Raw genomic sequence first — 22875 nt, 5'->3', positions numbered from 1 at the left:
AATCAAGACTGCATCTCTTTCTCAAAGGTACATCCTAATTAAAACAGAAGTTACTGGCTTGATGCAGTGATTACTGGGTGAAGTTCTTTAGCCTGTGATATGCAAGAGGTTAGATTACATGATCGTAATTACCGTTGAGTTTGGAGTGGCCACATTATGCAACCCAAATGAGTGTCAGTAAAACCAACGTACTACATCACACCACGTGTCCTGTTTGTGCATATATTTGGTTTCCAACAAATGCTTTAGAGAATTTTTTTTCATTATTGAACTGTGACTTCCACTCTTCTACCTTTAAAGACAGATCTATTATTTAGCATAATCTATCTGCACGATGGTCAGAAGAAGAGACAAATTAAAACTAATGAAGCCTCTATAAATGATCTAAAATAACTTTTATGTACATAAAAATGTCACATTTTTAAAATCAGATATTGCAGTATATTGCAAGAGCTAGAAGCAATTTGGGAATCTCCCTTTTCCAATGAGGAAAGATTAATGTTTTTAGTTATGCATAATTACAAGATGTTGAACCTTAAACCACACATAATGCAGGGGTGTCAACTGCACCTCCAAGCAATGTAGTTTTGAGGATATTTGGACAGAAGGCAGAAATGTTTTTATGATAGTTTTTGTTGTTGTTTTAAGTGACTGAGATAACTGCTCAAAGATTTAGGATGTTAGCATAGTTGATATGTGTTTGGGGAGATGCATTTATGGGCAGAATGCAGATGAAACAACTAAATGTAATTGTCACATGGCTTTGCAGTTTATCATAGGGATATCAGAGGACATATGGAAGGTGGGTCTCTCTCTCTCTCCATATTGTATTAAGTGGGAACTTTGCTATCCACTTCAGTGGAGCCAGGATTTCACTCATGGTGTTATGCTGGAGCATGGTAAATAATGTGGAGTAATTTAATTGCAAGAGTTTTATATTTTTCCCTGAACATTTGTGAAAATACACTATTTGCAAAAATTAAACTTCGCAAAAAATATTAACTCCAAAGGATTCACACCGTCTCAGGAAATCTATGGCAAATAAACCAGGAATAATTTGTGCTGCTTCAGTGTCTATGCATGTGTATGAGAGCACACAAACACCCTGCAGCACATACACATGTGCAAACAGATAATGAATTATTTGTGAAGAATTCTTTATTCATTATATTTCTTGTTCATAGAATAATTCATCCAACATTTTTTTCAGAATTCAAGTTGTGTGATTGATCACCTATTGGTTTTGATCCCTGAGTGATTAAGTGTAACTCTGACAAATATAAGGATGGTTTCCAAAGGCCATGGAGAAGTTGAATTTCTCTGTGAGGAAGTGTGCTTAGTTTAGGGAGTGGTAGCAGTGACAGGCAGGCTTAGGGAATTTCAGGAAACAATTTAAATCCAATGAAATTTATATGCACACAGTAACTGCATTTTCACAGAATCATAGAACTCGAAGGGACCTCGAGAGGTCATTTAATTCAGTCCCCTGCACTCATGGCAGAATTAAGTATTATCTAGACCATCCCTGACAGGTGTTTGTCTAACCTGCTCTTAAAAATCTCCAATCATGGAGATTCCACAACCTCCCTAGGCAATTTATTCCAGTGTTTAACCACCCTGACAGATTTTTTTCAATCTTCCCTCATAGGTCATGTTTTCTAGACCTCTAATCATTTTTGTTGCTCTTCTCTAGACTTTCTCCAATTTGTCCACATCTTTTCTGAAATGTGGTGCCCAGAACTGGACACAATACTCCAGTTCAGGCCTAATCAGCACGGAGTAGAGCGGAAGAATTACTTCTCAGTCTTGCTTACAACACTCCTGCTAATACATCCCAGAATTATGTTTGCTTTTTTCGCAACAGTGTTACACTGTTGACTCATATTTAGCTTATGGTCCTGTGAGGGGGTAGCTGAGGCATCACTCCCTGAAGATTGAGGGAGGAGGACTGGCTGCTTAGAGGGCTGGAGCACCTTGGGCGGAGCAGTGCTGGGCAGGGTCAGCAGAGTATGAGAAAGCTCCAGGCTGATGGCTGCCAGAGGGCAGAGGAGATGCTGGGGCTGTGGGGAAGTGGCCCAGGGAAGGAGATGGCAGAGCTGGAGGAGGGGTCGTACGAGTCTGCCGGCTATAGGGTCCCTGGGTTGGGACCAGGAGTAGTGGGTGGGCCTTGGTTTCTCCCCCCCCCCCACTTGCTACTGAGGCGAGTGACAGGTGAATGGACTGCAGTTTGCCACTGAGACGAGCAGCTAGAATCGGGACTGCAGTTCACCAGTGAGGCAAGTGGTTGGACTATGGACTGTCAGTCCCCCAGAAGGGGGAAAAGAAGCGTGTGGGGGACAGCTGGAGGGCTGCGTCCAGAAGAGGATGACGCGGTCCGGGGAGTGATGCGGGTCCTGGAGGTGGAGACAGATGAGACAACAGGCGACACACCATCTGAGAAGGATGTACTGGCATACCCCAAGCTAATTCCCAGGACAGCCAGCAGGAGGCGCCATGGTGGTGAGTCACCCCCCGTTACAGGTCCACTATGACCCCCAGATCTCTTTCCACAGTTCTCCTTCCTAGGCAGTCATTTCCCATTTTTGCTCAGTCCTAACTGTGTACGTCTCTCTAAGTGCCTGAATAATAATGTTCATGTGACATATTAATAGTTACTTGGTAGCAGCAATGGCAAGCTATTATCTGCATAGACTTTGGAGGGAGGAGTACAGGTTGCAGGAGGAAAGATTTTGGAGGAGGCACCAGGAAATCAATCTGTGTGAACTTGGCTTCAGTGCTAGCACCTGTGGGCTGCTTTAATAAAGAGTCTGTGTAGTTTTACAGGCATGGAGTCCTCTCCTGTTGTTATCCTGCATGCAGTACATGAAATACAATGGATGATAATAAATACAGGTTTACCTTTGATTTTTACTCTGGCCAGGTCACCCTTTTCTCCTTTTTCACCAGTTATTCCAGAAGAACCAGGTTTGCCCTTATGATTTAAAAAAAATATGAATTTTTATCCATTTAAGCTCAAGCAATGAATCACAATAAATACCATATCTCTAGTGTTCTATAATTTTTCCAAATATACAGCAATCAAAGCAACACACTGAGGGGAAAAAACCACTGTAACGCATGGGATCCCCTTAAAGAAGGAGGTTCATTGTTTTTGTATCATTTTTAATAACTCCACTGATGTCCAGGGAGATACAACTATGTAAAATAATAGTAATGGAGCAAGGAATCGGGCCCCTGGTCTTTTTTCAACCAGGGCATGTAAATTTAAGAGTCTTAAGACTAAAGCAAGCTGTAGTGTTCAGATGCCCAGCACCCAGTGATGCTAACAAGATTTCAATGGCTGTTGGATCAGGCCCATGCTATGTGAGAGCACATGGGTGGGTAAATAAAATCTTTTGTGCCAGCTGAAGTTGATTTGCTTTGTCGTGACCAGCGTTTGAACAGATGCAGTTAAGTTAAAATCTCATTTGTATGAAAAATTTGTATCTGCTGAATTATTACTTTGTTACAAGTAAATGAAAGACTTCAATAACTGAAATGGATTAGAGGAAACAAAGTATTTTCTGGAACAGGGTAGGAAATGATGGTCCCACGCTGGGAAAAATTCTGAGAATTCAAAAAAAAGTTTCCATCCCAAATTGAAAAAAAAAAGTTGAAAACTTACATTTTCACAAGCCAACAATCCGAAAACAAACTGTCAATTGGAGTTAACTGAAACATTTTGTTTTGATAATTTTGCAATATTTTGTTTGGAGTTTGACCTTATTTATTTGTTGTTATAATTGGCTTAAATTTGAGAGCAAAAAGTTATTTCAAATAAAAAACATTAAAGGAAAAATTATATTTTATCCTAAAAGAAATCTGTGATTATATTGAAATGTGTCTTTGGTGCACATTTCTCAGATGTGCATACCTACAGCTCCTCAGATAGTTGATAAATGCAGATGAGCTATTGCTCATATTGCCAACCCAAAACATTAAAAAATCATCAATCGACTTAAACATGATGAGGTTTTTAAAAATAATAAATTTATGGGTGTGTTTCTTTGCCTTCCTGATTCTGAGCTTTGAGGAACACTCAGGTCATGGCTTCAAAAGTTTTCTTTGCAACCTTAATAAAGGCTAAAAATGTACTTTTTTAAAAAAAAGAAAGACAATTCTTGCATCATCAGTTGACTCCAGGAGCTGGAATTGGAAGGGGGAAAAAATAAATATTGTGAGACCAAGGGCAGCGAGTTATATGGGCCCATGGTGTCCAGGCTACAGCAATATTCAGGGCCTGGGGACCTGGCTTCACCAATATTTGGGGCTGGGTCTCTCCCCCCCGCCCTCCCTGCTGCCCCCACGCACCTCACCCAAGTGTCCCACGGCCTCCACTTGCTGCATCCACGCTCCTCCCCTGTGCCCCAGAGTGTCCCTGCCTCTACCCTGCAGCTCAGCACTGCCTCCGCTTGGCTGGCAGCCACCACAGGGTCCTAGTGCCCCCTACCCACTAGTGCCCTTCTGCCTCGGACCTTTCCCTTTTCTGGCATGACCCTCTACTAGCACAGAGTCCCTCACCCCGCCCACAGTCACCACTCCTGCCCCACACTGGGCACGGGGCAGCCCAATCCCCCACCCCTAGTGAGGCTACAGTGAGGGGCAGCAGCAGGGGAGGAGGTGCACATGTGATGGCAGCCCTCCCCCCGGCACCCACCAGAGGGGAGGCGAAGGGGCTTTCTGGACCTGAGAGGGGCCCTAGGAACACATGCAGTGACAGTGGTGTGAGGTGAGTGTGTTGCTGGGGTAGAGAGGGGGGCCTCTCCCCCAGAGCTCACTGCTTCCGGGGGAGCAGAGGGCTGGGGGGAGTCATCCTCTCTGGCCCTAGCCCCAGGGCAGTCTGCCTGCACCCCAAACTCATTAGCCTCAGCCTCACCCCACCCCAGAGCCCTCACTTCCCTGCACCTCAACCTTCTGCCCCAGCTCTGAGCCCCTCCCATACCCCAAAGCCCTCATCCCCAGCCCCAGCCAGAGCCCTCACCCTCGCACACTTCAACCCTCTGCCCTAGCACTGAATCCCTCCCACACCCCTCATCCTCAGCCCAAGCCCTCATCCCCCCGCACCCTAACCCTCTGCCCTAGCCCCGAGCCCCCTCCTGCATCATGAACCCCTCATCCCTGGCCCCATCCTAGAGCCTGCACCCCTGCACCCCAACCCTCTGCCTGAGCCCCTCCCCAAACCCTCATACTAGCCCCACCTCAGAGCCCTCACATTTTTACATTATTTTAAAAAATACATATCGGCTTACAAGGCAGATGTTGGGGGGCGGGACTTTAGACCTGTTCTGGGCAGCACCAAAAATTATACAAACCTGGTGCCCCTGTGTGAGGTCAGTAATAAAACTGAGGGAGTTGACAACACTGAATTCTGCAGCCAGTTCTTTAAATTCCACATCTGAATCACAGTGCTGTCTTCTGAGGCCCTGTCTACATGTACAGTGCTGCAGCAGCGCCTCTGCAGGCCATATGGCTAAGACACTCTATGCCAACGTGAGAGAGCTCTCCTGTCGGCACAAAAAATCCACCCCTGAGAGTGGCATAAGCTATGTCGGTGGGAGAAGCTCTCCCGCCGACAGCGCTGCACACACTAATGCTTACGTTGGTGTAACTTATGGCACTCAAAGGGGTGGAGTATTCATCCCCCTGTGCTATATAAGTTTTGCCAACATACATGGTAGTGTAGATATAGCCTGAGAAATAACATTTTGGAAACCTCTTAAGTCATTTCTCTACTGTTTTATGATAGATATGTACAGCAAAGTGATATATGTTATGATGAGTCAGCCACAGTAAGACCACACTGAGGCTATGTCTTCACTACCCGCCGTATCGGCGGGTAGCAATCGATTGCTCGGGGATCGATATATTGCGTCTCATCTAGATGCGATATATCGATCCCCGAACGCGCTTATATCGATTCCGGAACTCCACCAACCTGAACAGAGTTGCGGAGTCAACATGGGGAGCCGCAGACATCGATCCTGCGCCGTGAGGACAGTGAGTAATTCGATCTTAGATACTTCGACTTCAGCTACGTTATTCACGTAGCTGAAGTTGCGTATCTGAGATCGATTTTCCCCCGTAGTGTAGACCAGCCCACACATACATATTTTTGTTTATACTTATTCATGGTAACTGTATCACATAACAAACACAGAAATTCAGATCTGGCAGCACTTCAATATATAATCTCTTGGATACAGTGTCCACACGTTGGACCAAAACTTGTCTACAGTGGGACAAAAATCAGAATGTGTAATAGATCATTTTCTTGAAACGTACACAGAAGGCAGTTAGGTTAAGTCTGCTTTTGCACTGTGGCTAGCTGTGGGGTGTAAATTACACTCCCTGAAGCACACTAAAGAAAATAAGTCTCTGGCTAGAGTTAGTAGATATACTGTGGATTAGGTAACAAATATCCTCATATAAATCAACCCACTGAATATCTAGGTCTTCCGCTGGGATTTCCTTTCATTTGTTAGTCCTGCTGGCAGTCATTCCCAATGAAAAAGCTCACAAATAAGATAGAGGTGGACACACATTTGAAGTGTTTTGTAATGATGAATTAATTCACCTTGCTATTTTCTTTATAAAAGTGGTTTATGCTAAATTACATGCCAGATTTGATAATATTAGAACAAAGTTATACTAGAAAATATAAACTGCTGTGTGCAGATATCAAATGATTCTAGTACAGAAATGTTTTATTACCAGTAACTCATCCATCTATTTTGTAAGACTTATTTTCTTTAGGTGAAATTGTTATATAGCAGTGATGCCACGTAGGCAAGTGAAGATACTTTAATTTGTTGGATCCAGTCATTTTCAGGCACTTTCTGCATATGGATACTATTGGCTTGCTTGGATACCATTTTATATTATGATGTCTGTAGGGAACATTAGGTTCTATATTAAATTCAGTTTGGCTCATTAAACAAATGAGTTCAGTGAATGCTAAATTAAGCACCTCAAATATTTTTTTAGAAAAAAATTAATGGAATACTTTGAAATGACAATGAAATCAGAGTAAAAATTACCAACTTCATGATAGTTCTACCTACCAATCAACAGTAATAGTGAGTTCCAAAAATAAATTCTTACTATGTTTTATTAAGGAAAGCATTAGTTTGTATTAAAAGTATAGGTCATGTAGAGGGAGTTTTTGGGAGGTTTTTGGTTTTTTTTTGACTGATCTTAAATATAACTATAAAAAATCTTGCATGGTGTCAAGTATCAGAGGGGTAGCCGTGTTAGTCTGGATCTGTAAAAGCAGCAGAGAATCCTGTGGCACCTTATAGACTAACAGACGTTTTGGAGCGTGAGCCTCGTGGGTGAATCCACTTCGCTCAGACGCAGTAGTCGGGAAAATTATCCAGGGCGGCTTATTGATTGTATGCTGAGCAAAGCAAAGTAGAAGAATATTGATTAGCTCAGATCAGGGAGGGTGAGGCCGCTGTTCTAGCAGTAGAGGTGTGAAAACCAAGGAGAAGAAACTGGGTCTGTAATGCTGGCAAGCCATCAAGTCTTTGTTGAGTCAAGCGATCACGTCTATTTAAATGAACTGAAGCTCAGCAGTTTCCCTCTTGAAGTCGTCCTGAAGTTTTTTTTGCTGAGAAGGATAGCACCCTAACGCTGCTCTAGTGTGAAGGACAGCGATGATGTCTCTACAGGGTTTGAATCATTGCCATGTCTGATATCGATTGTGTCCATGTTACCTTTTCCGTAGTGACTGTCGTGGCAGTAATGAGGAGGGCATTGCTGGATACTCGACTATCCGCGTCGATATTTACTATTGTGGAAGCGTGCACGTGAACTTGAACCACTGATGGTATGGCGATCTGGTAGTCCTATAATGGTCGTGTCGTAGATATGTGGCAGCAGGTGGCATCGAGGTTCTTGCATTATGGTTCTGAGCAGAGTTTACTATGGTAAAGGGCCTGTGCAGTTGCTGGTGAGAATACCGCCTCAGCTGCGCCAGGTGCTGTGAGCAGAAGGATGCCCTGCCACCCACGAACACAGCCCCAGCCAAGATGGCGGAGAAGTGGTGGGATCTTGTCCAGGAATGGGTAGTAGATCCCGATGCGTGGATAAGGGATTTGCTGAAGGCTTAAAGGTGCATGGCCAAGTGATCCCCGTTGCGTTCTTCGTGCTTGCCGGCAGTGGCACGCTCTCTGGTAGCACGTCGTGCTCGTTGATCCTTTTTCCTAATTTCCTCGTGCGCGGTATTGTCAGGCCTGCTTGGAGAAGCTGGTGCCAGATCTTGTAGGCTGGTTCTGTCTGAAGGGGTTAGACAGATGCGTTGTACTCAGTGCCTGGCTGAGACTAATGGATGCAACTAATGTATAATACTGCCATCATACTCCAGCTACCCCAGATCCTCGCCCATTAAAAGTCGGCAACTCTGAAGCACTACGAAATAGGATGAAATGGCAAAATAGATATAGCGAATCCGGCTAATATAAACATGTAGGAGAGCAGTTTTCACTCCCTGCCACACGAGACGGCAGACGGTGAAGGGGCTATGAAGGCAGCAAAAAAACTTCAGGACCAGACTCAAACCAGAACACTGCTGATACTTCAGTTTTTGCAAAGGCCACTCACAGCTAATGCACTCAAAGATAAGACTGTGAAATGAGCTCGCTAATAGTACAGATATTTTCTTCTCCCTAGTCCACACGCTCTTCTGAGTGCTGAGGAGTGGGGCACCCTGAACTGAACTAACCTCGTATCCTCTAGCTTGCTTGCTAGCAATATATTCTCCTATGCACAGACAGTGAAATGCCAGTTACCACACTACTACCGTTCGACGAAGTGGGTATTCACCCACGAAAGCTCACGCTCCAAAATGTCTGTTAGTCTATAAGGTGCCACAGGATTCTCTGCTGCTTATAAAAAATCTGTGGCTGCGTGTAGATTTAAGTTTGCTTTTTCCTCTGCTGACATCACATGACTCTCATTTGATATTTCTTCCCTTTTAAACATTTTGTAGGGAGTCTTTCCCCATCATTTAACTAAGTAAAGCCAAAAATCTTCAATAGCAAATAGCGTATGTCTAAAATATTTCCAAGAAAAATGGTGGTTTCTCTAAACCAGAAGCACAAGAGAGAGTAAGACAACCCAAATAAAACAAAAATAACCCATCCAAAACCTACCCTATCAATTAATATAAAACCCACATTTTCTTTTCTAGCCTAGCCTTCCACAGGACAGGATTGCTTTACAGACCAACAAAAAAATATCAACTCCCCAAAGGAAACTGAGAAATAAAAAAATTTAAAAACTCACACCTACAACGGGACTGCCTTTGCAGCAAATAAGAGCGAAAAATGTACCCTTCAAAGAGCCTTAGTCATAATGCTGAAAAAAACCCAGAGAGTATGGTCCCCAATTGATGCTGCATGCAATACAAGAGTACAAACACCAAGTGTCTTCTGCCCCTTCCTCCTCCAAAGAGACACTTCTCTTCCTAGAGAAGTGAGTTTTTGTTGGCTTTATTTTTAATTGAAACTTGTAAGAATTACTCACTGGGATTCCTGTTGGTCCTTTTGTGCCAGAGAAACCTGGATCACCCTTTTCTCCATAGCTTCCAGGAAGTCCCATCTGTCCTTTCCTTCCTTGCTGACCAGGTGGCCCTCGTCTACCAGGTGGGCCAGCAGGACCAAGGTCACATGAACAGTGGCCATGATTCCCTACACAAAAATAGGAAAACAACTTCGAACTGGTTGTGATATACAAGATAAACAGAAATATCATTCATTCTTTTTTCTGTACGCAGGTGGGAAAGTAAGTGGATAAAGCCCTGTTATATTTCACCACAGCCCCAGGAAAACAAAAGTCATGTGATTCCCTATATTAGATGTGGAATCTTTATACACACTCGAACAAATTCTCTACTGAAGTAATTTCACTGACTTCAATGGCATTAAGCTGGCTGAAAATTTGGACTGTATTTTCATGACTTGGCCTGATCCTCCAAGCCCTCTATTTAGGGAGCTGTCCTTGACTTCTGCTTGCAAGTTCTAGTCTTTAATGGTGAAACAAAAGGATGGAGCTCAGCTAAGATCTCCTCTGCATTAAAATCGGCTGTTGATGCATGTCATAAACAGATAGCTAAGGGTTAATGTTTCTTTTACCTGTAAAGGTTTAACAAAGAGAACCAAACACCTGACCAGAGGACCAATCAGGAAACTGGATTTTTAAAAGTTCAGGGAGGGAATGTTTGGGTCTGTGTCTTTGTCTGGCTCTCAGCTATGAGAGGGTTCTTTCTATCTTCAAGCTTCTAATCTTCAGTTTCCAAGTTGTGAGTACCAAGGTAGAAAACAATAGGCTTTTATTGGGTTTTTTTTGTATTTATATGTGTGTAGTTTGCTGGAATGTTAAATTGTATTTCTTTTTGAATAAGGCTGTTTATTCATATATTTTCTTATTAAGCAATAGCCTGTTTTGTCACCTTGATGCAGAGATTCATTTTTATGTCTTTTTCTTTCTTTTTATATTAAAGTTTCTTTTTAAACTGTTGGATTTCTTTCTTGTTTCCCTTGTATTGTCCAGGGAATTGGTGGATAAACTCACTAGGATGGTGGAGGGGAGACGAGGGAGGTAGTGAATCTGTGTGCCTTTTCCTTGAATCTGTGTGCCTCTGGGGAAGGGATTAGATTCAAAAAAGTTTGGATCAGTAATCTCTCAGGGTAGCCCGGCGAGGAAGCCTGGAGGGTAAAGGAGGGAATTGGTTTATTTCTCCTGTAGATCCACGGGATTTGGGTTCTTGAGGTCCCGGAGTTTTGGGGGACAAGTGTACCAGACACTGAATTCTGGTGGTGGCAGGCTATCAGATCTAAGTTGGTAATTAAGCTTAGAGGGTTCATGCTAGCTTCTCAGGTTATGAACGCTAAGGTTCAAATCTGAGTAGGAAGCTACGACAATGCATACTTGCCTTTTTCTCCTTTTTCACCTCTTCTTCCCAGGAGTCCCATTTGGCCTTTTATTCCTTGCTGTCCATGAAGTCCTCTGCCATGACAAACTATACCTTAAGAAGAAAAAGGGCACTTATTTGGACTGAATATTTTTCCAGCTTAGGTGACATATTCTCTCCCTTCCACCCTCTATCTCATTCACTGAGATCCTCAATAAATAGCTAGGGATGTTACAAAATGGCTTACAAGCCACTGTGTATGGAGTAAGACTAGAGGATGGAAGAGATCAAAATACGATTATAGGCAATGCTCCTGCCCACTTCTACTCTCCGATACTGCTTTTTTCTGTATTAGAATATTGGGGTTCATATGTCTTTTAATGGATATTGATTTGGGGCATTTTCCCCTGTTTTGGTCATGACTTCTGGATTTAGCTTGAGATTTTCAAAGCAATCTAGGCAATTTAGACACATACATTCCATGGATTTTAATTGATTTGGTTCTGTCAGTTAAGGCTTAACTTGAGAGTAAGGTTCTGAATCTAATCACAATTATATTGGCGTTAATCAAGAGTACCTCCACTAAAGAAAAAAGAAGTTAAACTCGAACACTTAACCTACAAATAATTATTGCATTTTAATAACTATTAAAATATTAGAGCCAGGTATTCAGCTGAGGATCTGACCTGAAGAAAAAATACTTTTCAAATGATTCGTGAACACAGAGTGTGTGTCTATTCACAATTGCCATGTACCTCGTGCAGTCATTTTGCACCACTGCAAAATGTCACAGTTCAGACATAGTAACTTTTTACACCCTCTTTGCATTGCTATAATGGCTGCACAAGGTGCATGACAATAAAAAATCAGGCACAGCATATTTTTTAAAAAGCCAGGATACCTACAGCTGTCCTTTCTCCACTGGAATCTTCCAACAATTCTACTGTTCTCTATCATCCAGCACAGCCATCAGCACTAGGCCATCAGCTATTTACAATGACTACACTGGCTTTTTTCTAAACCTTGACACCTCAACGATTACTGTTGAACATTTAGATTTAGTTTAATATATAAAGACATGAGAGAAATTGGTTCTATGCTAATGATTTCTATGAAAAAATTAATAGTAAAAAACATTTTCCCTGCATCTCACATAAGAATGATAACAGTTGGAGTCCTAACTGTAAAATTAATTAATCCAACTGAGTGGGAAAGGCCTCCACTCAAAAGCTACACACACACACACACACAATGGGACCCTATCCTCTCAAACAGAATCAACAATATTCTAAAGAGAGTAACAGAAATAAAGTGTTGTATTTACTGTATACCAGATGCAACACCATAGAGCAGGCCTACAAGAAAATACCATTTCTATTAGCATGTTCTCACTGACTCCATAAATCTATTAATTATTTATAATGTTCCTCACACAAGACACTTATACTGTTTCTCTTACCAGGTGGTCCAGGCAAACCCTGTCTTCCTGGTGCTCCTGGTAATCCCGGTGCTCCTGGAGACCCCGGTCTTCCTGGAGTTGAGTCAGCTGTTCCAGGGTGACCAGGGTCCCCTTGAGAACCTTTAGGACCTTGTTCCCCACATGCTCCTGGCAGACCAGGGAGGCCTATCGGGAAAATACGTAAGTATAAATTATACAGAGCAATTATGAATATTTAAGAGATACGAAGAAGAAATTATGGGCCACACAGAACCTTCCTATGAAAAGCCTCCATGGGGGGTGGGGGAGGCTAGAAAAGCCAAGGTCTCTGAAGTTTATCTTATGGAATTTGTAACTCGTATTTCCCTCTGGGAAAATGGGTTTCTGAGGCTACTGAGGAGGCAGGATCATAGCCTTCAAATCCTTTGGTTCCTCAGGATCCATGGGGAAAGGAAGTTCCAGCCTTGTGGAGAAACTGTTTCCCCTTTTCCAGTGCCCTCTCTGCTGCTCTTGCTACCATGTGCTAGCCACCCTCACATGAAGGGACAGCAAGGAGCAGAGTTAACTACCAGTGGTTTAGAACGTTATATTTTCACTAGTTCCAATGGAGAGGATGCCCTGTAAAGTGAATGCCATGTTTTCCCCCACCCGGACATGCTACTCCACTGCAAAGCCAGAGACCTAACCATGTGATGTTGGCTCTAAAGAGCTGTTACAGGCTCCTGGGGAGAGGAGGAACAGATTAGTCCTGCTACCCTCTCCTCTTCATTATTGTATTTTCTGACAGAGGTTAATATAAGTCCTATCCATTATATATAAAAACGTGTGTGTATGTATGGGACACACATAGGTGAGCAATAACAACAAAAATTAAAAAGAAGTTGAAGTTGAAAGTGTGCTTCAGTGAAGTTCTGCTGATAAAAAACCAGTGTTACCTTTTCTTTACAAAAAGTCATCTTCACTTTTTAAAACACTCCAACATTAGAAAGTCTGAAATGAACAGTTAAAGGATTCAGCTAATCCCCCACTGCCAGGTAATCCTTCTTCACTTATCACCTTCCCTGTTTCACACGGCCTCCCCACATTGAATGTTGCAAAGGTTAAAATAACACATGACTTCCCTGGGTCTGTGCTTAGTTTCTGTTGGCAGGTGGATCAAGAACAGTATATAGAGCTCACAGTTTATGTTTATAAGTCTATGATCTCTTACTTGCTCCATCTTCACCAGGTCTCCCTGATGGGCCTGGAGGACCAGTTAATCCAATCAACCCCTCCTCTCCAGAAGGACCTGGTGATCCAGGATCCCCTCGAGGACCTATATGGGATTACAGGAAATGTCAATTTAAAACCTTGTGGAATAGACAGCTTTTTGTCCTGGTTTAAAATGCAGCTGAAATTATGATTTTGGAACCATTCATAATCATCACTTTTTCTTTATTACATTGGTTTCAATGTGAAATAATTTAATTATAAAAAGGAGAGGAATTTAGTTGCTTTTATCACTGGAGCCCTTCCCTTTTATTACATACATTATTTTAAATCTTGTGCCATTCACCATTTGTCTATTAAATCTTGTGCCACTGCCCATGATTCTGTTTCAAAAACACTTCTCTTCTTGAAGCATTCACCTAGGATTATATTGAGAATTCACTTTCATTTAGAAAATGGCTTTCTTATCATATGTAGTCATGGCTCCAGCCATCCCAAATTCCGCCAGCCCCAGCCCCAGCCCCAGCCCCAGCACGCTGCTTCCCTGAAGAGGAGCAGCCTGCCTGGGCTGGGGACAACAGGGAAGGACAAGCAGGGCTTCTGGGAGGAGCATGGGTGGGGCCACGTCGGGTTGTTTGGGTCGGCACAGCCTTCCCCAGCCTATGCACCGTGCTGCCCATGAACAGAAGTATTATTTATTATTGTAGCTATATATCAATAAAAGAACATTTATATTTGATCATGTACAGTTGAAGAAAATGGAGTTAAGCTGGAATAGCAAAACATTGGTATAAATTCTGCTCTCGGTTAACATCCGAACAACCTCACTTAGGCCCCACTTCAGCAAAGCAATTAAGCGCATGCTTAATCTTAAATCCCATTTAAGCATATGGTTATGTACTCTGTGGCTTGGTCTCAAAGACCATGGAAATCAACAGAAAGACACCTATTTATTTCAACTGTCTTTGGATCAGGCTCTTGCAGAATAGAGATGTTCTGTTGAACTGGGGCCTGAGTGGGGATGCTAATAAATCAACGGGAGAAGAATTTGTCCCACTGTATATCTGGGTTTGTCTACACTGAAAAAATACAACAAAAAACCACATAACAACCACTGTGGCAGTAAATCTCAGAGCCCAGATATACAGACTCAGTCTCACTACAGCATGAAAAATTGCAGTGTAGACATTCCTGTTCCAGCTGGAGCTTGGGCTCTGAAATCCAGTCCCTCTACCCAGGCTTCAGAGTCCGAAGTTGAGCCTAAGTGGAGAACGGCTACACTGCTATTTTCAGCGCTGTAATGGGAGTCCTGGGAGCCCAAGTCTGCAGACCCAGGCTCGGTCTGTGAGTTTTTATTGCAATAATGTTACAAATATGAGATCATTTTAACTGCTAATGATAATACTGTATTAAACATATTATTCTTATATAATCGACAGCACATAAAACCACACTGAAATATAATATATACATAATTTATATAATGTATAATGTATAATATATACATAATCTGATATAACTTTTAAAACTGGTGGAACCTGGGGTGAAATTCAGGCCCTATCAAAGTCAATGGGAGTTTTATCATCAACTTCATTAGGGACAGGATTATCAATCAAAGTGTGCAACCCCAGACTTCAGCTGAAGCCAAGAATCCACATGTTGTGGCAATTTGGGATATAAGAATTCTGAAATGCCGTCAGAGGTGTGCTCTGCTCATCTGCATGGCAGTCCCCAGAATGGTCCTCCTCTTCCCAGCTATTTTTAAAATATTCTTAGATCTAAGAACCAGGAATAAATTGACAGATCTGGGTGTGTTTGTGTGTGCACTGAGGTCTTGCTAACATGTATATATCTGAAGTACATGCTTTGGGCCAAATCCTGTTCTCATACATCCTATCCAATTCCACTGACATCAACAAGATGCAGGCAATGACAAAAGGGGCCAGCAGAGATCCAGTGTTCTGAGGTACTTAGTATGCACCCATCAATTGCTCTCAGCACCTCAGAGCACAGGGCCCTGCATGCATTACATAATATAAAGAGTAGTTAAAACCAAGTGAAACCTTTCACAGCAACAGGCGGTGTTCCAAAAACTCCAGGCAGGCCTGGTTGCCCTCGTTCTCCACGATCCCCCTGTAAGAATTCATTAAGTTTATTGATAGATAGTAGTGTGCAGTGTGCCACCATGTAATTAAAGATGGTATAATAAGGCATACACACAAGGGTGCATGGCAACCTTAATTCTGGCATGTCTTAATTTTTGAGTGCTTGCATCTGAAACCATAACATTTTTAAATTTCTTTTTTTTTAATACAGTACTATAAAAACTACTCAATAGCCACTGATTTCTTCAAAGATAACTGGGATAGACTGCTCAAATGTGCTTATCTGACTGAATTTTCAGAGCTCTGGCTGTCATATCTGGTTACGTTAGTATACTGCGTTAAACATAAGTGATATTGAGTCAGTTACAGGAAATTCAATAGCACAAGGCTTATTATAAATATAGTTAATTAAAATTATTATGATTTAGCCATTAAAATGTAGTAATTTGATTTAAAATTTTATACAAAAATTGGGAAATGGTTTTTCATAATGATAGGTAAGCACTAAAATGGAAAGAGATCTTCCATAGATTGACAGACAATGACATGTTAAGAGATACCCAAAATTCTTACAGATAGTTTAGCCAACTGCTTCAGAGAAACTTACAAATACAATAAGCATAATTGCAATGAAAATCTTTTCAGGGCCTGTCTTGAGAATTTCTAAGTCAGCTTGTACTATTATCTACTTTGAATTGGGAATAAATGAATTTCAGATGTTAAAGGACCCTCTGACATGACAGATTAAATCAATGAAGTGGTGATGGAGGAATTTTGCAACTTCCTCTTTCTTGTAGATTAGGCATCAACCCAGCTCTCTGTGGCAAACAGGAATTGTGTGCCTAAGAATTTACAATTTCTTTCTGTGAAATCTGAGAATTGCCTGGTGAGGTAGCATTTATGGGACTGCGGGCCTCTTTAGCACTGAGACTTGGAAAAATGGGACTATAAAACTGGATGCTCATTTTCATAAGTTTTTATCCTGCTGCCATCTCTGTAGTATCTGAGCCTCTGACAGTGTGGGAGCTTTGTTGACTGCTCCTCTTTTCAACAGCTGCAGGAACTTTTTCTGTTCAACTTATTTTATTGACTGTAATACTATAATTGTGGCCTTTCTAGCTATTTTAAATAGCAACCTAAGTTTGTCTTCTTTGATAATAAAGCAAAAAGGTTTTCATCATGCAAAAAAAGAAAAACAAAACATATAGGTTTATTTCTCTGCTTTCAAACTTGCAAAATATTTTAAGATCTGCTAACATATACTTAAGGTTTATTTGTTGATGGTGAATATTTGTTATTATGTAGTATTTGTACAGTGCCCACAAGTAGCTAGATCTCTTCAGTACACATAGAAAGACGTGGCCCCAGCCCTGATAGTCTTACAAGCTAATTTTAAAATGACAGAATGGATGGGGAGAGGAAGAGTGAGGATTACAGCAACAAGATCACGTAGTTACTTAGACTCCAAAGTGTATGCAGCATGGACTAACTTTTTGTTCTCTGTTCGTAATGTGTCTAGTGCAATGGAGTTCTGGTCCATGACTGGGGCTCGTAGGTGCTATAATACTAAGAATAAATAATAATACTAATATTAAATTATTTAGGTTAGATATGTGTACACCATGATGATTCACTCAAAAGTTGTTTGTTTGTTAATGCTTATTGCTGCCTCATTTGTTGTAGACATCATGGAAGAAGTGAGTTTTAGAGTAATTTGAATGAGGAGAGGGCTGTGGCTTGACAAGCTTCTATACTTGATAATGACCTTAGCTAACCAAAACATAAAGGGCTTCTGCACTTTTACCTTTATACCTGCATAACCAGCCTGACCAGGAACACCAGGAACTCCACTTTCCCCCTGGAACCAATGACAGAAATGTCTCTGTGCATTAATTTGATAAAACTACATGTCATATAGTTAAATGTGTATTAGAAATTAGTTAACGTGTCATACCATACAATACTGTCATCTGTTCATAACTATACATTGTTTCACAGCACTGTATAGGATTTGGTTTTGTAGATGATACATTTTTAAGGGATCTCTTATGTTAAAAGATCTTTTAACTGTCATCCAGTTATCGGGACAGTGCCTGGGGACCCCTGGTGGCAGGACAAGAGCACAAGCTCATCAACAGTGCATGTCCTTGCCATGAGCAGACTACTATTGCCTAATCCAGCTGGGACTGGCTGATTGGTTGCTGAATGACCCCACCTTTAACAAGAACAAGTCGGTGGGAAGCAGACTCACTTTAGCTTCATCTGAAGCCACAGTGCCCCCTTTCTTGTTGAGGTCTATTAATATGTCTACCCGATACACTACAATGACTCTCTGGGTAGACAGTGGGTTTAATTAATTAGCCATGTATAAAGGAAAGTAATACAGGCAAAACAGATACTTGGATATGCAATTCAGGAGTAAGTAATTTGCACAGTAGTTACAATTCATGACTAGTGTAACTGTGGCCTTAACTAGATTTGGAGAGTTCAGGCAGGAAAAGGAGAGAGATTTATGCAAATACAGCTGTGTCTACTCTGTTTTAAATCTGGTGTGGTGCCTAGATTCAGAACTCAGATTTACAGGAGACTATATTGGAAAACTGCTAACTCATCAACCAGAAGACCATATAATGTAAAAAGAAAAATGTACCTAAAAGTGAACTGCAACATCCATGAGGTGCCATGCCTATGTCACTGTATTTTTATATTGCCTTACCTTTACTCCTGGAAAACCGAGAGATCCACAAGAACCAGGGCTACCCTAATTAAAAGCAAGTAGAATGAAAAACAGAACAACAGAAGCCGGTCTTACATTATTGCTTATATATATTTCCAAATTATTTAATATAAATGTTCTTTCTTGCACAAGTTTGTGTGAAAGAACTATTTATTTGCTATAATGTTGCCCACTATCTAGTTCTGCAACATCTTTTCAAACATTTTTTTAAAGATGGATATGACCTTGAACAATGGATCAAAGCCAAATTAGATTGGTGCCAATTCTAATTTCTACTATACTGTCTCATGAAGAGCAGAAAAATCTGATGTGAGAAATACTATATATATTAAGGGTACAGTCCTGAAAACACTTCTGGGGAAGTGCTTACTACTCTGACACAGTCCCATTGAATTTGTCAAGGCTTTGTCCAGTAGTAAATATTTACAAGATCAGATTCCAAATTTTTTGTCTTTGCAAGGACATCAAAATCTATTTGGATTTGAGTCTGGAACACATGAATACCTTGTTTTAGGAATCAAAGTACTTTATGTACAAATCCTGTTTTGAATTATCTTAACATATTTACTAACTACCTAGTATTTTATAAACTAATTATGATAAGTACTTGAAATGGTTTATTCTGAAGTTTCCTTACCTGCATTCCAGGGACTCCAGGAATACCTTTTTCACCCTTCTCTCCATTTCCAGGTGCACCCTATTATCATTCAAAACACTCTGTTTAAACAGATTACCCAGAGATGACAGTCCTAGAGAATTTGCAATATGGGCATGGGCAGAAATAGTAAAAACACAATTATCAGTGTTATGGACTTCATTTACCGCCCCTGGTTAGGGCCAGATATCTCAGATTGACTTCACATTCCATCCACCCCAGTGTCCACTAGCTATAGTTACCCAGGAGTAGATACATCTGCTTTACTCCCAGCTAAGAATAACCTTTGGGATTTTAAGGGGCCAGCGCATTTATCAGTTATAAATAAGCAGGAACAAGATTTATTTATAAAATTATTTGCAAGGAGGGACAACACAGAAGAAACAAGTTTTTAAAAATACATAAAGAGAAAATGCAGTTCTTACTCCACACCCCAAAGCCCCAGTTTTACCTCCCAAACCCACACGGAGTAGTTCCACTGACTTGCATTTCTGTGTGGCAGGAAATGGCTGAAAGAAAAGGTGCTGCCTGGACCCAAAGTACAGAAATTAATACTCTGGATTATAATTTACTTCTCAGCAGATATTATCTGTGTGCACTCTTCTCTTCCTTTCCTTCCTCCTAAAAAGATCCTGGCCCTAAGAATTGTCTCTGCTTCCATGAGGCCCTATGGATGTCCCTTCAGAAATACATGTTCATGCTGTAGAGTCTGCTCTCTGACTGTTACTGCACAGCAGCATGGAACTCTTCCTGGGGCAGAACAAATGCTAAAGGAACTACGCTGAGGGCGGGGGGACTAGCAACTTTGCAGTGAGCTTTCCTGAGGATACTCAGGACCTGTGGAGTTGGGAAGCTTCCTTTTCTATGCACACCACAGCTCTAAAATTCCACTCCATCTGCAAAGGATGAACCTGGAGTTTGCTGTCCTTTCTGCCTCCCTACCTTCTAATTGAAAAAAGACTGATATGCCTGTGTGAGGCAACATTTGATAGTCAGCTGTAAAAGAGATTGTTGGTGGACAGATTTTTCCAGAAGATTTTGCAACATATATGCTTTCACATTGGTTTGCGTGATGATTAAATTCCACAGTATAATGCTATGTTATTTCCTAAGTCATTCACTCACTGAAAAGGTCTTTTTAGTAACACAAAAGGAAACTCTGCCAGCATCATTTAGGAAATCAGAGAATGATCAAAACATAGAAATTTAGGGCTGAAAGGGACCTTGAGAGGTCATTTAGTCCATCCGCCTACCCTGAGGCAGGTCTAAGTAAACCTAAACCATCCCTGTCTAATCTGTTCTTTAAAACCTCTAATGATGGGGATTCTGCAGTACTTCTGTAACCTATTGCAGTACTTAAATATCTTTATTGCTAGAAGGAAATGGAACAACGCATAACAAAATATGTTACTTACTTTGGGCCCATGTGATCCTTTGGGTCCTACCAACCCAGGCATTCCTTTTACACCCTAAATATAAATATGTAGAATTTTTTCATTTTAGCATATAGAATATATTTGTCTTATATAAAACTCTGAAGTTTTGTTCTGAAAAGTCAGAGTTGTACAGCTGTAACTGAGGACAAAATTACTGTGGGTGATTCACAGCAGGAAAGATCCCAGCTTGACTCTCATTTCCAAGATTGAGGCTACGTCTACACTGCACGATTAATTCGAAGTAGTTTAAACCGATATTACAAAACCGATGTTATAAAATCGGGTTTGCGCATCCACAGTGCAATCACAAAATCGATTGCTTGCGTCCCTGGTCCAAGGCTACCATCGATTTAAGGAGCGGTGCACTGTGGGTAGCTGTTCCTCAGCTATCCCATAGTTCCCACTTCTGCTTCATGAGGCCCTATGGGATGTCCCTTCAGAAATACATGTTCATGCTGTAGAGTTCTGCTCTCTGACTGTTACTGCACAGCAGCATGGAACTCTTCCTGGGGCAGAACAAATGCTAAAGGAACTACGCTGAGGGCGGGGACTAGCAACTTTGCAGTGAGCTTTCCTGAGGATACTCAGACCTGTTGAGTTGGGAAGCTTCCTTTTCTATGCACACCACAGCTCTAAAATTCCACTCCATCTGCAAAGGATGAACTGGAGTTTGCTGTCCTTTCGCCTCCCTACCTTCTAATTGAAAAAAAGACTGATATGCCTGTGTGAGGCAACATTTGATAGTCAGCTGTAAAAGAGATTGTTGGTGGACAGATTTTTCAGAAGATTTTGCAACATATATGCTTTCACATTGGTTTGCGTGATGATTAAATTCCACAGTATAATGCTATGTTATTTCCTAAGTCATTCACTCACTGAAAAGGTCTTTTTAGTAACACAAAAGGAAACTCTGCCAGCATCATTTAGGAAATCAGAGATGATCAAAACATAGAATTTAGGGCTGAAAGGGACCTTGAGAGGTCATTTAGTCCATCCGCCTACCCTGAGGCAGGTCTAAGTAAACCTAAACCATCCCTGTCTAATCTGTTCTTTAAAACCTCTAATGATGGGGTTCTGCAGTACTTCTGTAACCTATTGCAGTACTTAAATATCTTTATTGCTCGAAGGAAATGGAACAACGCATAACAAAATATGTTACTTACTTTGGGCCCATGTGATCCTTTGGGTCCTACCAACCCAGCATTCCTTTTACACCCTAATATAAATATGTAGAATTTTTTCATTTTACATATAGAATATATTTTCTTATATAAAACTCTGAAGTTTTGTTTCTGAAAAGTCAGGGTTGTACAGCTGTAACTGAGGACAAAATTACTGTGGGTGATTCACAGCAGGAAAGATCCCAGCTTGACTCTCATTTCCAAGATTGAGCTACGTCTACACTGCACATTAATTCAAAGTATTTAAACCGATATACAAAACCGATGTTATAAAATCGGGTTTGCGCATCCACAGTGCAATCACAAAATCGATTGCTTGCGTCCCTGTCCAAGGCTACCATCGATTTAAGGAGCGGTGCACTGTGGGTAGCTGTTCCTCAGCTATCCATAGTTCCCACTTCCGTGTTGAGAGCACAGTGCCTGATGGGCAGAAAACATTGCCCCGAGTGGTGCTGGGTACAGCCTCACCCCTCCCTTTGTGAAGGCAGCAGACAACCTTTGGCGCCTTTTTCGTAGAGTGCATTGAGCAAACGCCATAGCACAGCAATCTTTCCCTTTTTTTTCACTTGGTGGGGGGGGGGAATAAACTGAGGAGCTGTTCCTGAACCACGCCAGACACTGTGTTTGAACCTACAGACATTTGGAGCTCAGCCAAGAATGGAAATAATTTTCAGAGGACTGCTGTGGACTGTGGGATAGCGGGGAGTCCTCAGTACCCCCTCCCTCCCTTCATGAGCGTCCATTTGAGTCTCTGGCTTCCCGTTACGCTTGTCACGCAGCGCTGTGTATCCTGCAGTTTTTTATTCAAACGGCTTTGGCATTTCGTGTTCTGTAACGGAGCAGGATACAACAGATTTGTCTCCCCATACAGCGATCAGACCTAGTATCCCGTACGGTCCATGCTGGAGCTCTTTTTGATTTGAGACTGCATCGCCAGCCGTGCTGATCAGAGCTCCACGCGGACAGCAGGAAATGTATTCAAAAGTTCGCGGGGCTTTTCCTGTTTACCTGCCCGCTGCATCCGAGTTCAGATTGCTGTCCAGAGCGGTCAGTGGTGCACTCTGGATACCGCCGGAGGCCAATAACGCGATTCCGTCCACACGAACCCTAATCCGAGTTATTCACTATCGAATTTAGCGCTATCCTCTCGTTTGGGAGGAGTT

General features: G+C 41.7%; 1 protein-coding gene across 1 annotated transcript in view; it reads right to left on the bottom strand.

Moving 5' to 3' along the window:
• The window catches only part of COL4A4 (collagen type IV alpha 4 chain), a gene marked incomplete at its 5' end in the record, with an annotated part of 129668 nt that overhangs the window by 35802 nt on the left and 70991 nt on the right, over window positions 1-22875 (bottom strand). Inside the window, 10 exons of the mRNA XM_075068978.1 lie at window positions 2899-2971; window positions 9565-9728; window positions 10973-11065; window positions 12411-12575; window positions 13600-13704; window positions 15662-15731; window positions 17508-17561; window positions 18420-18464; window positions 19078-19137; window positions 20511-20564. Of these exons, the coding sequence (XP_074925079.1) occupies window positions 2899-2971; window positions 9565-9728; window positions 10973-11065; window positions 12411-12575; window positions 13600-13704; window positions 15662-15731; window positions 17508-17561; window positions 18420-18464; window positions 19078-19137; window positions 20511-20564 (883 nt within the window). The remainder of the gene's footprint in view (window positions 1-2898; window positions 2972-9564; window positions 9729-10972; window positions 11066-12410; window positions 12576-13599; window positions 13705-15661; window positions 15732-17507; window positions 17562-18419; window positions 18465-19077; window positions 19138-20510; window positions 20565-22875) is intronic.

Source organism: Chelonoidis abingdonii, chromosome 8, assembly GCF_003597395.2.
Source record: "Chelonoidis abingdonii isolate Lonesome George chromosome 8, CheloAbing_2.0, whole genome shotgun sequence".
Lineage (NCBI taxonomy): Eukaryota > Metazoa > Chordata > Testudines > Testudinidae > Chelonoidis > Chelonoidis abingdonii.
The sequence above is the reverse complement of the archived record's forward strand: the minus strand, read 5'-3'. Positions and strand labels throughout refer to the sequence as shown.